Source organism: Tauraco erythrolophus, chromosome 1, assembly GCF_009769465.1.
Source record: "Tauraco erythrolophus isolate bTauEry1 chromosome 1, bTauEry1.pri, whole genome shotgun sequence".
Taxonomy (NCBI): Eukaryota; Metazoa; Chordata; class Aves; order Musophagiformes; family Musophagidae; genus Tauraco; species Tauraco erythrolophus.
The window spans coordinates 111672938-111687895 of record NC_141465.1 but is presented as its reverse complement, the minus strand read 5'-3'; the positions used below and the strand labels follow the sequence as shown (position 1 = coordinate 111687895).

The 14958-nt window shown below is 37.6% G+C and overlaps 1 protein-coding gene across 1 annotated transcript in view; it reads left to right on the top strand.

The window, feature by feature from the left end:
• The window catches only part of BRCA2 (BRCA2 DNA repair associated), a 42590-nt gene that overhangs the window by 12460 nt on the left and 15172 nt on the right, over window positions 1–14958 (top strand). The window contains 6 exon segments of the mRNA XM_009988085.2: window positions 871–5670; window positions 7466–7558; window positions 9003–9072; window positions 9465–9883; window positions 10872–11062; window positions 11675–11862. Coding sequence (XP_009986387.2) covers window positions 871–5670; window positions 7466–7558; window positions 9003–9072; window positions 9465–9883; window positions 10872–11062; window positions 11675–11862 — 5761 coding nt within the window.

Genomic DNA, 14958 nt, shown 5'->3' with positions numbered 1-14958 from the left:
AAGCATTTCATTATTTGTGGAGGATTCTGTATTTATTAAGAACCTTTTATGTAAATGTTTCCGATAAAGTCATGTAAAATCTTGTGTTTGTGGTAAAGTAGCTCTGGAAGTGACTAGCCTGGGAATTGAGATAAAGACTTGGTCTGTTATAATAACAGTGACAGAATAGCATTATTTTCAAATAGTTTGGTGCTAACTTACTGGGTTAGTCTCAGATTAGCTTCTGGAATAGAAACTTCCACTTTGAACTGTTATTCTAATTGGCAAGCTTAATTATCTTTGTCAATGCTGTTTAGACATCCATAGTGTCGAAGGCCATCCTGTCTGAGTCGATAACTTCTAGAGATCCTAAAGAATGGTAAAGTCATATTGTTATTTTTCTAAAATTAGGGGTTTAAGACTGTACATGTTTCTTCCAGCAGCACAAAATAGTCTAAAAATCAAATAACAAAAGGAGGCACATACTCGTATTTTTAAAAGCTATTGTTCTTGCTAGAAGAATTCATTAATATTAGGAACTGAAGTACTTCTCTTTAAAGTTTGAAACAAGTCCTTATGATGAGACACAAGGAATGGAAGCCCATCTCTTCAACTTTCATGACAACTAAAAATTGATTTTTTTTAACCGATAGCATTAACTGCAGGCTACTTCCTTGTTTCTGGCTATTAGAATATGATTAGATTAAACAGATCTCTGATCTTGTCAGGGCATTCACATTTGAAAACAATGGTGTTATTAATGGTACCAGTGTTAAACGTGTAGAAATCATCTTAGCTGTCAAAATTTTACGAAAATCTGAATGTGTGTTTGAATAAATGAGAACTACTTTATTAATATGGTATTTTTTTCTGCAATGTCTTCTCTTGTAGACTGCTTGCTTCTTGCTGAGAAAAAGCGTTTGCAGTCGAATATCAAGGAAAATAATTTCAGCACTTGTACTTTAAAAGTGGATTTAATGGATAACTCATCTGATACTCCGTTCAACGACAGCCTGCAGCAACAAGACCTGAGAGACTTGGGAGAAAATGCAAGAGAGGATCAACCTGCTACATCATTACAATGCTTAGAAGTATCTAATACACAGAAAGAAGACACAGCGGATGCTTTAAATAGTGAAATAATTTCAAACATAAAACGTAAATTTCTAACTTCAGCACGCCTAATGGCAAGAAAGCGTTCCAGACTGCTCCCAAAAGGCTGTTGCTTAGAGAAAGGCAAGGAAGATCAGTACTCGAGTGCTAATGTGAATGACGGAGCTACTGTACCCCGGAGCCTTGAAGAACTTGCATGGTCTTCTCCTAGGGATAACAAATGCCTGATTGATATGCACCATGACGCTATGTCTGCGACAAATGGCAGCTTCAACAGTACTTCGAGTCAGATCAACTTTGGCATAAATGCAGTCAGTAGTGATTGTTGCAATAAAATATCAACTGATAAAAAGCACGCTACAGACCAGTGGTCAGTAGTTGACTGTAGAGAAGTACCTGGACCTTTGGGAATAAACTGTTCAGAAAATGATAGTACTGGATTAAAACAAGGGGAGAAAAGAGATGCAGCTGCCTTTTCAGAAGTTGCAGCCGAGCTGAAGTCAGTTGAAAACAATGAAAGCTCTCAAGCAGCTGCTTGCAATCATGTAGCTGTAGAGATTGCTAAAGAATTGTTAGATTGTATAGATGATAATTCTTTAAATGGAGTAATTTCTGAAGAAAATAAACAAGTAGCACCTATGTATTCCAGCAAAAAGCCAAATGAGAACCTGATGTATAAAGGCAAATCATCTGGAAATCTTAATGCATGCAGGTTGAACCTGGGCTTTGGTGGCTTCCAGACTGCTTCTAATAAGCAGATAAAATTGTCTGAAGTCAGTATAGCAAAAGGTAAAATGCTGTTCAAAGATATCGAAAATGAATGCTTTGAAGCCTCTTCTGTGGAAAGAGTCAGAAACTTTTCAAATCAAGTTAAAAAGGAGAATATGTTTTTCTCAGATTCAGAAAGCAAGTTGAGCAGTAATTTATCTGATTCTTTAGATCCACAGACAAGTTTTCTTGAGGCCAAGCATAGACAGTTTATTCCACATAAAGTTGGCCAGTGTAAAAGCTTCCCTAGAAGTCAACAATCCTTGCAAGAAACAAATCAAACTTTGACAGCAAGCCAAGAAGCTGAAGTTGCTGAACTTTCTAGTATCCTGGAAGAAACAGGTAGTCAGTTTGAATTTACACAGTTTAGAAAGCAAAGTAACATGATACGAAGTCATATCTTTCAGCAGTTTGGAACTGTAGAAACACCTGGAACAACAAATGCAGAAGATATTTCTGAAGCAAGGGAAGATGCTGATTTTTATAGCACTCTTAAAGCTGAAAATCACCTAAAAAATGACAGGTATCGTACTAAGCAGGAAGACGTAAATGACTCTAAAGTGGTGGAATACGAAAAAGCAAACACAGTGGTTTTCCATAAAAATGACAAAAAGGTTACTTTTACTAACTTAAACAGAAATGAAAGTCGAATATCTGATGGAAGCTTTCCGGTAGCTAAACAGGGCAGCTTTTCTAATTTTGTAGGCTTTACTTCAGCTGGAGGAAAAAAAATAAATATTTCTAAGGAGGCTTTGACCAGATCTGCAGAGCTCTTCAGGGACTTGGATGATGATAAGTTTTTGTTTAAATCTTCTGAAACTGACACTAGATGTCACAATTCAAATGGACATATGTTTTCTAACTGTAATTTTGTCAGATGCCTGACAAAAGAAAACAAAGGAAAAATGGTTTGTGTTTCAGATTTCAAAAGCATAGATGCCATTTCCCACACAAGTCCTGTTTCCCACCTTGCACAGAAAAAACATGAGGAAAATATTAGTACACCATTTAAGGAAAATATGGAAAACCAGACAAAAAGATCAATAAATGATACTGAAAATGTTAATTTCAATAGTACTAATGCTATCGTCAACAGTCTATCATCCATTAAAAAACATGACCAGAGTAATAAAACTTCCAAACAATTTTTGAATCAAGGAGATTGCCAAGTTGAAGATAGTTTGCAAGAAGACTCATTAGATGTAACATGTCTCAGGGATGCTATTACAACTGCAGAAGAACATAGTTTAAGTGTATTAGATGAAATGGAAAACCTGTCTCCTAATCAGAAAGAAGACAGAAAGCAGGAAAATGAATGCTTGTCACAAAAATTTCAAACTCCAGCTGGTGGTGATATATCCATTTCTGATGCAACTTTTGGTAATTCTCTACACTTGTTCAATGTACAGTGTGGAGAAAGAGATGTAAATGTTTCGGAGAACTCAGATAAACAAAAGACAAATAATAAAAATGTGGACAGAGAAGACACCATCCATGATAAGATCCTGTTAGTGAATGAAAGCAGAATAAAAATAGGTTCTTACCGTCATCATCAAATACCTTTTGAGCAAGAAGTGGATGTTGAAAAAAATGGAGTGAAGGGGAGTTTTCTGACTGGTTTTCATACTGCTAGTGGCAAGAAAATAACAATCGCTGATGGATTTTTGGCTAAAGCAGAACAGTTTTTTGCAGAAAATATTGATTTAGGAAAGGAACATAATGACAGTTTTGAGAACCCCTTAAAAAAAAGGAAATGTGGTAAAAACTGTGTCGAAGACTGTGGCTTGTGTATTGAAAGCATTGCTCAATGTGATCCAGAAAAACTTAATAAAAAGCTTGTTCCTGAAGAACCAGGAGATGAATTTAAGCAGCCGGTAGAGAGCAGTCCCATTAAACATGCTGCGATTCTTGATAGTGTTAATGTAGATACATTTGTTAATCTAGGTGAAGGTTGCGAAAGAAGTTTGGTAACTTCATATGCACATAAAAAAGCTGATGTTGGGCCTGGAAAGTCAGAATTGGAATCCCTTCCCGGACAGGAGAGTGATGCTTTAAGTAGAACTCGTTTGTCTGAAGATGGAAAACTATTTGCAGAGAGAGAGACGGAATACTCAGCAAAAAAGAGGGGTGATTCAGAAAATACGCATGGTTTTCCTGTGCACTCTGCTACATCTCTGCATTTAATGAAGATATCAAATGAACTTGAAGATAATTCTATGCTTGGAGATACAAAAAATACTTTATTTGTTGAGCATAGTAACAGTAAATCTACTCAATCCCTTCTCTTAACTTCAAAAAGTAGCTCTTCTCATTTGAACTGTGACAGTAAAGAATTTGACTTAGAACATCTAAATGAACCTTGTGCTGATCCAGACTGCTTCACAGACACCATAGTTAATGCTTGCCAAAACCAGTCACCAGTCGGTCTTCCTGAAGTTGAAACTAATTTAAGCAGGTTAAAAGAAACAGCAGTTAATGTTGAAAATCAAAAGAGCGATCTGAAACAAATTGTGTTCAGTACAGCAAAAGGTAAAGAAGTGTCTGTTTCAGAGAGTGCATTAGCAAGAGTCAGGCAAATGTTTCAAGAAGACTACAATGAATCTGTAAAATATGAAATTGAGACTAACTCAACAACTAATCAGGCAGAAATTGCTGGAAATGCATCTTCTGTCATTCATGCTGAGTGTCCTAATTCCACTAAGTTTTTAAACGCTGTAAGAAGTGAAGAGATTAATTCAGCTGCATCCCATTTCATTAAAGTAAGTGCAAGTGCTGGTGAAAAGGGTCACCAAGGTGCAAACGCATTTGCAGATGCAGAGTCTGTTTCAAATTCTCAGAGACGATGCGTTGAACAGAACGTTAAGCTTTTAGGGCACATGCCTGTTCCAGATAAGCAGTTAAAGCAGTCAAGTTCTTCTACAGACAATCTTGGATTTTTCAGTACAGCGAGCGGTAAGCCTGTACAACTATCAGAAGAGTCACTCAGGAAAGCTAGACAGCTCTTTTCAGAAATGGAAGGTGATCACTCATTGCAGGGACAAGAAATGTATTTAGTTGAGGAAGATGTTGAAAAGTCTGAAATGCACACTGAAGTAGCTCCTAGGAAAATGCAGAGCGGGTTACCAAGAGGGGAAGAAAAAGCCAGAACTGAATTGATTTCAAATCCAGCTTTTGGGTTCAGCACTGCAAGTGGAAAGCAGGTAACAGTCTCTAAAAATGCCTATCAAAAAGCAAAGGCAATTCTAAAAGAATCTGATGACTTTTTAAGCAGTGGGCTTTGCCTTACAGATCAACTTAGTTCAATTAAAGAGAGTGGTCAACATGTAAAATCTTTAACTGATAAAGTGATCTCAGAATCCATAACTGAAAAAAGCTGCAATGAAGACTTTGACTTTAAAAGCATCTACCCTGAGGAAATAAAGTCTTTTCCAAGCACTTACTATGTCAAAGTGCCTGAGTACGTACCACATAGTAAGAAAAACAAGCAGTTAACATCATTTAAAAATAGCTTTCAGCAAGAGGAGACTAGGTCTTTTGGAAAAGGACAGCTGAATCTGGGGATGAAAACAGAGTCTGAAGCAATTTCATGCAGTGCTACTGCTAAAGCAGAAATGAACATTAATCTTCTTCAAACTCCAAAAAATTGCTTGGAAGTGGAGGCTGTAGAAAGTGCAAGAGCTTTTATGGAAGACGATCTTTGCGATTCTGGAGTACAAATCAATGCTGCACAGTCCTTCAGCGGCAGACGGGATAAAAACTTTCAAAATAAGACCTTTGGGAAGAGGCACTTTGAAGAAAAAAACTCCCTTGGTAGGTCTCTGTCTTATATACATTCAAATCCATGTTTCTGCACAGTGAGTTGTTTGGGGTTGTTTTGCATGTCACATTGATTTTTAGGTCATCTAGAAGTTGAAGTTCTCTCTCTAAGTGTCAATGACAAAAATTCTTCTTGCTGTAGGTAATAGTTCATTCACTCTTTCCAGCCTTAAATGCACAGCACAAGCTAAATTTGTGATTAATAATTCTGAAGGTGTGCAGGTTTTGCTGTTTTGTCGTGAGTATGTAACGCTCCTGCACCAGTATGGGTGACGCTGTCAGAAACGAAGAAGCAGATTTTTAGAAAAGTGTATTGTGATAAAAGTTTACACTTTTTTTCAGTTAGGGCCGCAAGCACAGGCACAGACAGTCTGCAGGTGGAGGGTTAGGCGCACCAGCAGGAGCAGCTGGGAGCATTCAGGGTGGCTGGAGGAATAAGAGCTGACTGAGATCCCTGGAGTGGCTCTAAATGGGACACATCCACGAGGGCTCTGGCGATGCAGTTTCTGTCCCTCTCTGTGGGTGTACACAGCCTAACCACAAACGTGTACTCCATTGGAAGCGCCTTCAGGGTGGATTGTTTCTGGTAGCCAGCTGATAAGCAAGACGCCTGCTGATGGGAGAGACTCCACTTGAGCATCAAGTGGAGCATGAGGTAGGCTTGTAGCTGGCTACCAGTCCAATCCAGTTTCTGGTTTCAGTGGTCCCTGCCATGGGGTGTAGGTCAGGGAGTGTCAGGTCTGCTTGCATCTTTTTCCCTGCTGGGTTCTCCCCTGCCTTTCACAAAGAGCAATGGAGAACTGCTTTAAATACAGCTGTGAGAAGTTATGGAAGAAAGCTACTGACTGCTCCTCTTCTGCCTGAGTAGACTTCTTTGTTTTTTTCTCTCTGCACGAATCTAAGTGATTTTTTAATTGAAAAATGAGAAATAGTATTTCCGTTCTCACCTTCTTGTGCCTTGTAGGTGAGGACAAGGTTTCACTTGTATTGAGATTGCTAGTCTGATATGAGAAATAGTTGGGTCTAAAAGCCCAGTTTCTTACCATCTAAAACTGATCAGCCTCAGGGCTGAAATGTTGTTGCTTAATGTTTGCACGGTCGCCCAGACCTGTTCGGGGACCTGGGCTAGCTGAAAACTTTTTATGGAAAGGCAGATTGCAAGAGAATCGCTGCCTAGCTGCACCAGTTCAGGTACGGAGGCTGGGCAGGCTAGAGTGGGACAGCTGGGGTAGGTGTGAAAAGGCAGATAATGCTCTGCTGGTCCAACTCGAATCTGCTGTGCCACAGCTGAACCGTGTCTGTAGTTACAGCTTCTTTAAAAGATGGTACACACTTGTTTAGAATTCCGTAGGGACTCTTTGATTACTGAAAGTACAAAAGAAGTTGCAGGTGAGCTGTGCTGCTAAAGTCCACTGTGGTATGTTTCCTGAGGCAGACTGGCTTGTGTATGTTTGATAATTTAAGACTCACAAATTTTGGTTTGAATGTAACAGACCTACTGACCATAAAAGATTCTGCAACAGGCCTCGTTACATGGAGTCTTCAAATGATTCTTGCTAACACAATATGCCGTCATTCTGTAAAGAAGAAACTGTTGCAAATTGTGGTGAAGTAGTTCTGTGTTCAAAAAGGCCCTTTAGTACAGACGTGTGATCTGAAAACTTGCTACTTCTGCTTCCTCTAACTTCTCGAATGTTTTATTTAGAAATTATAGTTAAGTTATACAGTACTGGTAAGAAACTGAACTTAAAAGGACCATGACTTTTAAAAATCTGTGGTTTTATCCTAGGAGAACCTCCGATTAAAAGGCAGCTACTGCTTGAATTTAACAGAACAAAGAATCCCCCGAGATCTTTGAAAGCTTCAAAATGCAGCCCTGATGGTAATTTTAGTCGTCTTGTGTTCTAAGCAGTAACCTGATGTCAGTTGTTATCTTTAGAACTCTTCATTTTCCAATAAACTAACATATAATAAGATTGCTTAACTGCTGCTTTTATCAATGTAGTCATAAAAATTCAGGGAAGCTGCTATGATAATGTCTCTGGACTTGAAATCACATGATTAGTGGTATGCCTTATTATGTAGAATCTAAATATGTTACAATTTACTACTTCTGCAAGAACTCGGGGTTAACTTCCAGCTTGGTAGAAATTCATCCAATTTCTCAAAATCCTAAATCTCAAATTCTAGTCTCAGTGGGAAGAATATTTTTTATTGATCTCTAATTTCTCAATTAAAAACTGTATCTACAGGAAAAAGAAGGTGCTGGTAATTTTATCATATAATAATTTGTGAATAATATACTTGCTGATAGGTGACTACATTACAGATACTTTTAATGTTTCAAGCCAGTAGTGTAGAGGCTTATGAAAGTGAAAGGTTTTAAAGTTTGAGTTGATGTTTTATGTGAAGCTAGTTAGTGATTAGGGTATTAGGATAATGTGATTTTGGCTACAGCTTTCAGTTCTGAGGTAAGCTGTGTTCTTAATGAACTTGTTCCTTCTAAGCACTGCATGCTTTCACCTAGAATTCAGTAGCAGGACTCATCAAATATATTGGTTTAACCAGTATATTGGTGCCTGAATGCTGTCGTAAATCTATTCTAAGCATAAACCCCATCATTTAAAGAAAGTTTTAAATGGAATTTGTAAGTCGCTGCCAGAGAATAATTTTATACCCTTCACATGTAAATATTATCCTACTCTGCAGCAGGATGTGAACAGTGTTATTCTTTGGTGAAATGGTGAAATTGGAGAATGATTCTCATCTCCAGTACAGTCTTGCTCTGACTTCTAGAACATGTGGCATCTTGTAAGAAAGTTCCCCTTTGCAGCCTAAGGGCGTAGCACAAATGAGTTTAAATTCTGGGCAGACATGATTTATTTATGTTGATAATTCCAAGATAATCGTGTCCTTTCAATGATGGAAGGAAGGGTTTGTGCAAATGTGCCCTTTTCTGTTATAACTTAAAAAAAAAAAAGTTGCTACAAGAGTTCTAAATTGAATGGTGAGCCTACCTGGAATTAAATATGTGATAAACATTTCCCTTTCAGGAGCCTAAAAACATCTTGCAGGCTCACACATAGAAACTCTTGAGAGTTCTGTGTTGTGGTCACTTACCCTTTAGATATGCCTGCAACTAGTGTGAAGATGTTTTATACAAAGATTTTTGAGGGGAGAAGGAGGTGGAGTTTGGGAAGAACAAAGCTGTTTAAATCCACTCTGGAAACTTTTCCATATATTTATACAATTAACCTAGAAAAATGTGCTGTAAATATCTATATGTGTAATGTACCATTTCAAACTTTTTTCTTATTATCTTATAGGCATTTTCAAAGACAGAAGAAAATTTATATACCATGTTTCTTTAAAACCCGTAACTTGTCAACCTTTTGGGTAAGAAATTTATAATATGTTTTAGAGATCTTCTAATGCAATTTCTTAAAACCTCGCAAGCCCTTGTAACTTTTTTAAAATATACAGTAACAATTTGCTACCCAACTTTATGGAAGACTAATAATTTTACTTCAAAATAGACAAATTACCATTTAACATACATTGCTGCAGTAAACCAGTGAGATGCTAAAAAAATTTTACACTTGTATTTCTTTTTTTTTTGATAGATACAAATTAAGTATTCAGTTTTTAAAATGTGAAAGCCTAATATTTTGTCTTTTTACTGACATGGGGTTGAAAGTGGTATTACTCAATTAAGAATATAGAAATCCTGACAAAGATTTTTGTCAGGAAGCTGAAATGTGTATGTTTAAATGTTTTTGTCTCTGTAGGGCTACTAAAGAACGACAAGAAGTCAAGAATCCTACTCTTACTCTACCAGATCAAGACTTCAAAGGATTTAAATCTAAACCTGCTATTTTTCAGCACTGTGCACTAAGGCAGTCTTCAAATAGTACTTCAGGGGTTTCTACTCCATGTAAGGCCTCAGCAAAAGAGACTGAAGAAACAAGAAGTTTGCACAAACCTGGCAAAACTGCTAAAACTTTTATTCCACCCTTCAAAACCAAGCTGACATTTTCTGCAGGTGAACAAGGCGGTGGCAAAAGATGTGACTCACCAATCAGCAAAAACATGACTGCAGAGATGGAGTTAAATCATATCACAACTGAACAAAATATTGCTGAATCTCAAGACCACCAGTCCTGCATCCAGCACGCAGCAGACATGGACCTAGAAAATGGCAATTTAGGTATTTTCAGATTTTGATCACTTAACTGTTGTGCACACTAACTACCAGAATTGAACCTTTAAGGGCTTTGCATGTTCTGTCAGATTTCTTTTTTTAAATAAGCTTCTTTTAAAGCTTTTTTTTTTTTTTACAGGAAAAATAGGAAATTCTTTCCTAATGTTTTATTGCACTTCTAATAAGGCATATGCAACTCATCTCCAGAGTTAATTCAGAAGATGAAAAATCTGTTTTCACACAGTGCTTCAGAAGCAAGAATGCTTATGTTTCATTAGATACTTAATTTCATATACCTCTTAAGTAAAACATTCTAGGAACCTTAACTACCAGCCTTGCTATATACTTCATTAACTTTTACAGAAGCTTGTTTTAATTCTGCTTTTTAATTAAAATATAGACTTAACCATATAAATGGTTGATTGTGTCATTTTCAAAGAGGCAGAGTTTAAATGTTCCAACTGTTTGACTTTATTTAGCATGTAGGCTTATGCCTTCTAAGCGCTCTTGAATGTCCCAGCGTGTGTAAGTTCTGTAACTGTTACAATCAAATAATCTGGATTTTTTTCAGAAGAACTCATTGTGTATGTTTGAAGAGGTGCATGAACATTTGCAGAATTAGATCTCATATTTAGAGGTCAAAATGTCAGGATTATGGACTTCATAGTAATGATCAACTAATTTCTGTTCATCAGGAGTTTTTGATGGAGTTTGAATGAGAAAAATATATGCATTTAAGTTTAGTTCAGGGACTTATTTGAAATTAATATGAATATATAAATATTATTCAAATGCCTTCAGTAAACACTGCTTTTTATATACATTAACTTATATTAGACTGTTAGAATATTTAGACTGTTGCAGTTTCTAAAAATCTGCAGAATGGCTTAGAAAATATGGTTCTTTGAATCTGCTTTTATAGTATGACTGTATATCCTAAATCAATGTATACTGTAAAAAGGTTTTGATGTGTGGGGTGTTTTTTTCTTTGCAGCTATGGTCAAGATGATGACAAATCTCCGCTGTGCCAGAGAACTGCAGGAAATGAGAATTAAAAAGAAATATAGACAAAATATTAGATCACAGCCAGGCAGTCTTTATATCATTAAAACATCTGCAAGAAATAGAATCTCTCTGAAAACTGCAGTAGAAGAGAAATCTCCCAGTTTTTATTCTACGGAAGAGGTACACTGATATCTTTTTACTGTGCGTCTTTCCCGGGATCTGTTCCTTCAGACAAGCAAACTAAAACTCAGTAGCTTCTGAATAGATACATTCTCAGTTTTGAGATAAGTGTTTACAGCAGCTGTTATACCAGTTGCTTCACTTTTTAAGTAGCTTTGCGTATCCACACTTTTTATTCGAAATAATAAGAGTCATAGCTGTCTCTGTAGTGTTACAATCAAACAAGAGAAGAATCAAACAAGGAAAAAATCCACTAATTATAGTTGCTATTGGCTTTTAACCCATATGAAGAGCTGTTTTAAGATAACAGTTAACATGTAATCTTACGTAAGACTATATCAAAAGCCTCTTGCTTTTACTACAGTGAAGGTACAAAACCTATTGAATTTTTTTAAACACTTCTAAAGCACACTGTGATGCTCTTCTGCTAAAATAATTACTGGAAATTCCTCCGTTCCCCTTGGGTTACGTACGAAATGATGAGATCACACAAAACCGATCTCAACCTCAAGGAAATATTTTATCTGAATTAATAATATTAGATATAAAAACTCTCAGATGAATTCTTACTGTATTGTCATTATTTTGTCTTTTTCATCTAATTTTTTGCAGCTTTACACATACGGTATTTCAAAACATTGTGTGCAAATTAACAGCACAAATGCAGAATCTTTCCAGTTTCTCATCAAAGACTTTTTCAATAAGGAGTATTTATTAGCTGGAAATGGGATCCAGCTTGCTGATGGAGGATGGCTAATACCTACAGATGAGGGAAAAGCTGGAAAAAAGGAGTTTTACAGGTACTGCTACTTATGAACTTGAGACAAGTAAGCTATTTATTAGTTAGTGATAGTTATCTAGTTATCCCCTAGAATAAACCCAGCACAGTGATCTTTTGAAGGCTCTGACTACTTTTTTACTGTGCATTTTTAGTACACCTCCGTTAGCGTAAATAAAGATTCTGTACGAGCGTAAACTGACTATGTAGACTGATGTTCTTAGTCATCTTCAGTGACCAGTAAAGAAACCATACTAAGTCCATTTAGAAAACTTCTGGGCATTCTTCAACAGACTAAATAGTCTAGAAAAATATTACTATTTTCTGTTAATTCAGTACTTTACCACTTTGTTTAATTAGCATTAATAGGTTTTGATTATTTTTTTTTCCCCCAGGTGGAAAAGGATTTATTTCTGTTGGGCTCTAGAGTTTCTTGATGGGAATTAAGGTTTATTGGGGGGGTGCTTAGCACGTCTTTGGCTGAGAATATGTTTTTTTCAGTATAATTTTTTTAAAGTTGATGTATGATTTGAAGGAAGTCAAGACTTCAGTAGTGGAACTCACTGATTCATTCAAGGTTTCTTTTGAGTATATGTAAGAAGCAAAAAAAAAAAAAGTGCACAAACAACCCTTGCTCTGTGTTGCTATGTGTTTAGTGCATCTCTCCTAAACACTTTCATAAAGAATTCTGGTTTGGTTTACTGTAAGCAAGTTTGTACGTTATAACTTATTTAACTTACGTTAACTGTAAGCAAGTTTGTACGTTATAGGCTGCCCAGGGAGGTGGTTGAGTCCCCATCCCTGGATGTGTTTAAGAATAGGGTGGATGATCTACTTGAGGATGTGGTTTAATGGGGATTAGGGATGGTTGGACTCGATGATCTCTAAGGTCTTTTCCAACCTAGAAATCTATGAATCTATGAATCTATGAACTTCATCAGAAGCATGTGCAACAGAACAAGGACCTACCAGCAAAACTTCAGAAAATACTGAACCATTATTTTCTGATTTCCTCAGTAAATTTGAGATGGTCTTTTCTAAGGTCAGTGTCACTGCTGGTATGCATTCACACAAACACTCAAGGCAGGGACCTGTATTTGAGTAGTATTTGTAGTCAAGCGTGCAGTGTGACAGAGATAGGTCTGTTCCAAGCTCAAGGACTGCTTTTTGAAAGTTGGTGAAGCTGAAGTTGGTGTCAGTAATTCACTATGGGAAAATTGACTAGTATAAGATGTGTTCTTCCACACTGTGATCTGTACTTCTTGATGAAAAAAACATTGCTTTCTGCTCTTGCTAGTGAGTCAGCATCATTATTAGTTTCTCCCACACAACTTTGGGAGATGTTTTTGATGCCAAAGTCATTGCCATGACTTTGGGAAATGTTTTAGGTGTCAACAATATTTGTTCGTCTTGGGAGAATTGGAGATGTGCTGTGTCCATATCCAAGAACTGCTCAGGGAAGATTAATCAAGTGCTGCAGTTCACAGAATCAAAGCACAGTTTGTTGGAAGAGTCCACTGGCAGTCATCCAGTCCAAGCCCCTGTTCAGCACAGTTCAAATTAAATTAATTACTCAGGGACTTTTCTAGCTGTGCCTTGAGCACCTCCAAGGACGGAGATTCCACAACCTCTCTGGACAGCCTGTGTCAGTTGACCACTGTCACGGTTTAAAGAAAACCAAAACAACCACCCTTATCTCAGATGAGAATTTTCCATGTTCCTACTTGAGTCTGTTGCCTCTCATCTTATTGTTGCATGCTTCTGAGAAGAGTCTGTCCTTGTCTTCTCTGAATCCTCTAGTCAGGTAGCTGTAGACAGCAATAAGGTCTCCTTGCCTTCTCTCTTAAATTCAAACAAACCCACCTCTTTTAGTTTGCATGTCATGTGCTTAGCCTCTGAGAGCACAATGGAATCACCTTGGTGGCCCTCAGGGGTTTACTCCAGTATACCAGCATCTTTGTCTTGGTGAATCCAAAGCTGGACAGAAGCTTCAGATGCAGTTTCCCAAGTGCTAAGGAGAGAAGGATCACTGCCTTCCTGGTTTTGCTCATGATACAGCCCAGGATGTGTGTTGCTTTGCTGCAAGGACACAGCGCTGCCTTATGGTCATCTTGTCCACCAGGACCTTGGATCCTTTTCTGCAAATCTGTTTCCCTCGCTGTTACTGTTGCATGAGGTTGTTCCGTCACAGATGCAAGATTTTGCTTTTGTTGAATTTCATGAGATTTCTGCCATCTTGTTTTTCCAGGTCCCTCTAAGTAGCAACCTTGCCCCCCCAGTTTATCAACCACTTCCCCAAATTTGATGTCATCTGTAAACTTGCTGCAAGTGTGTTCCATGCCATCATATGGGTTGTTAATGAAGACATTAAACAACTTTGGTCCCTGTATTGATATCTGAGAGGTGCCACTAGTTGCTGCCCACCTGCTAGACTTTGTACAATTGATCACAATTCTTTATGCTCAGCAGTCCAGCCAATTTTCCACCCACCTCGAGCCCATATCTTACCAACTTTGTGATAAAGAGACTGTAAGAAATTGTCAAAGTCCTTGTTAACACATCCATTGCCCTCCTCTTGCTCCACCAGTTACTTCATCGTAAAAATCAGTCGGGTTAGTTGGGCATGATTTGCTCTCAGTAAATCCATGATGGCCCTTCTCAATCACCCTCCTGTCTTTCACTTGTTTAGAAATGGCTTCTAAAATTTTTTACATGCTGCTCTGGAAGTTCTGGAGTCTCTCTGTCTGGCAGTAAACCGAGTTTGTCTCAGCCGTCCTTAGAAGAGTTTTTTCTTAAATACCATAAGGCAGAGCTAATACTCCCACAGTTCCATTTTGCATCCTGAGGCATCACATGCCCCAGCTGTTTCACGGACAGCTATGGGAAGCGGACAGCTATGGGAAATGTCGGAATATGTGTTTATGTAGTCAGTCAGAGACAGAGTGTGCAGAACTTGTTACTTGTCTATTTCCTACCCATTTGGCAAGCGTTTTGCTGTTAGCGATACCATCCCTGATTCTGCATTTCCCTCCAGTGGTGACACAATTGATGAATGTTTTGGGGATATACCTTGCTAGATGGAATGTTCCTACCGAAGCATTTATGGTAGATGCATAAA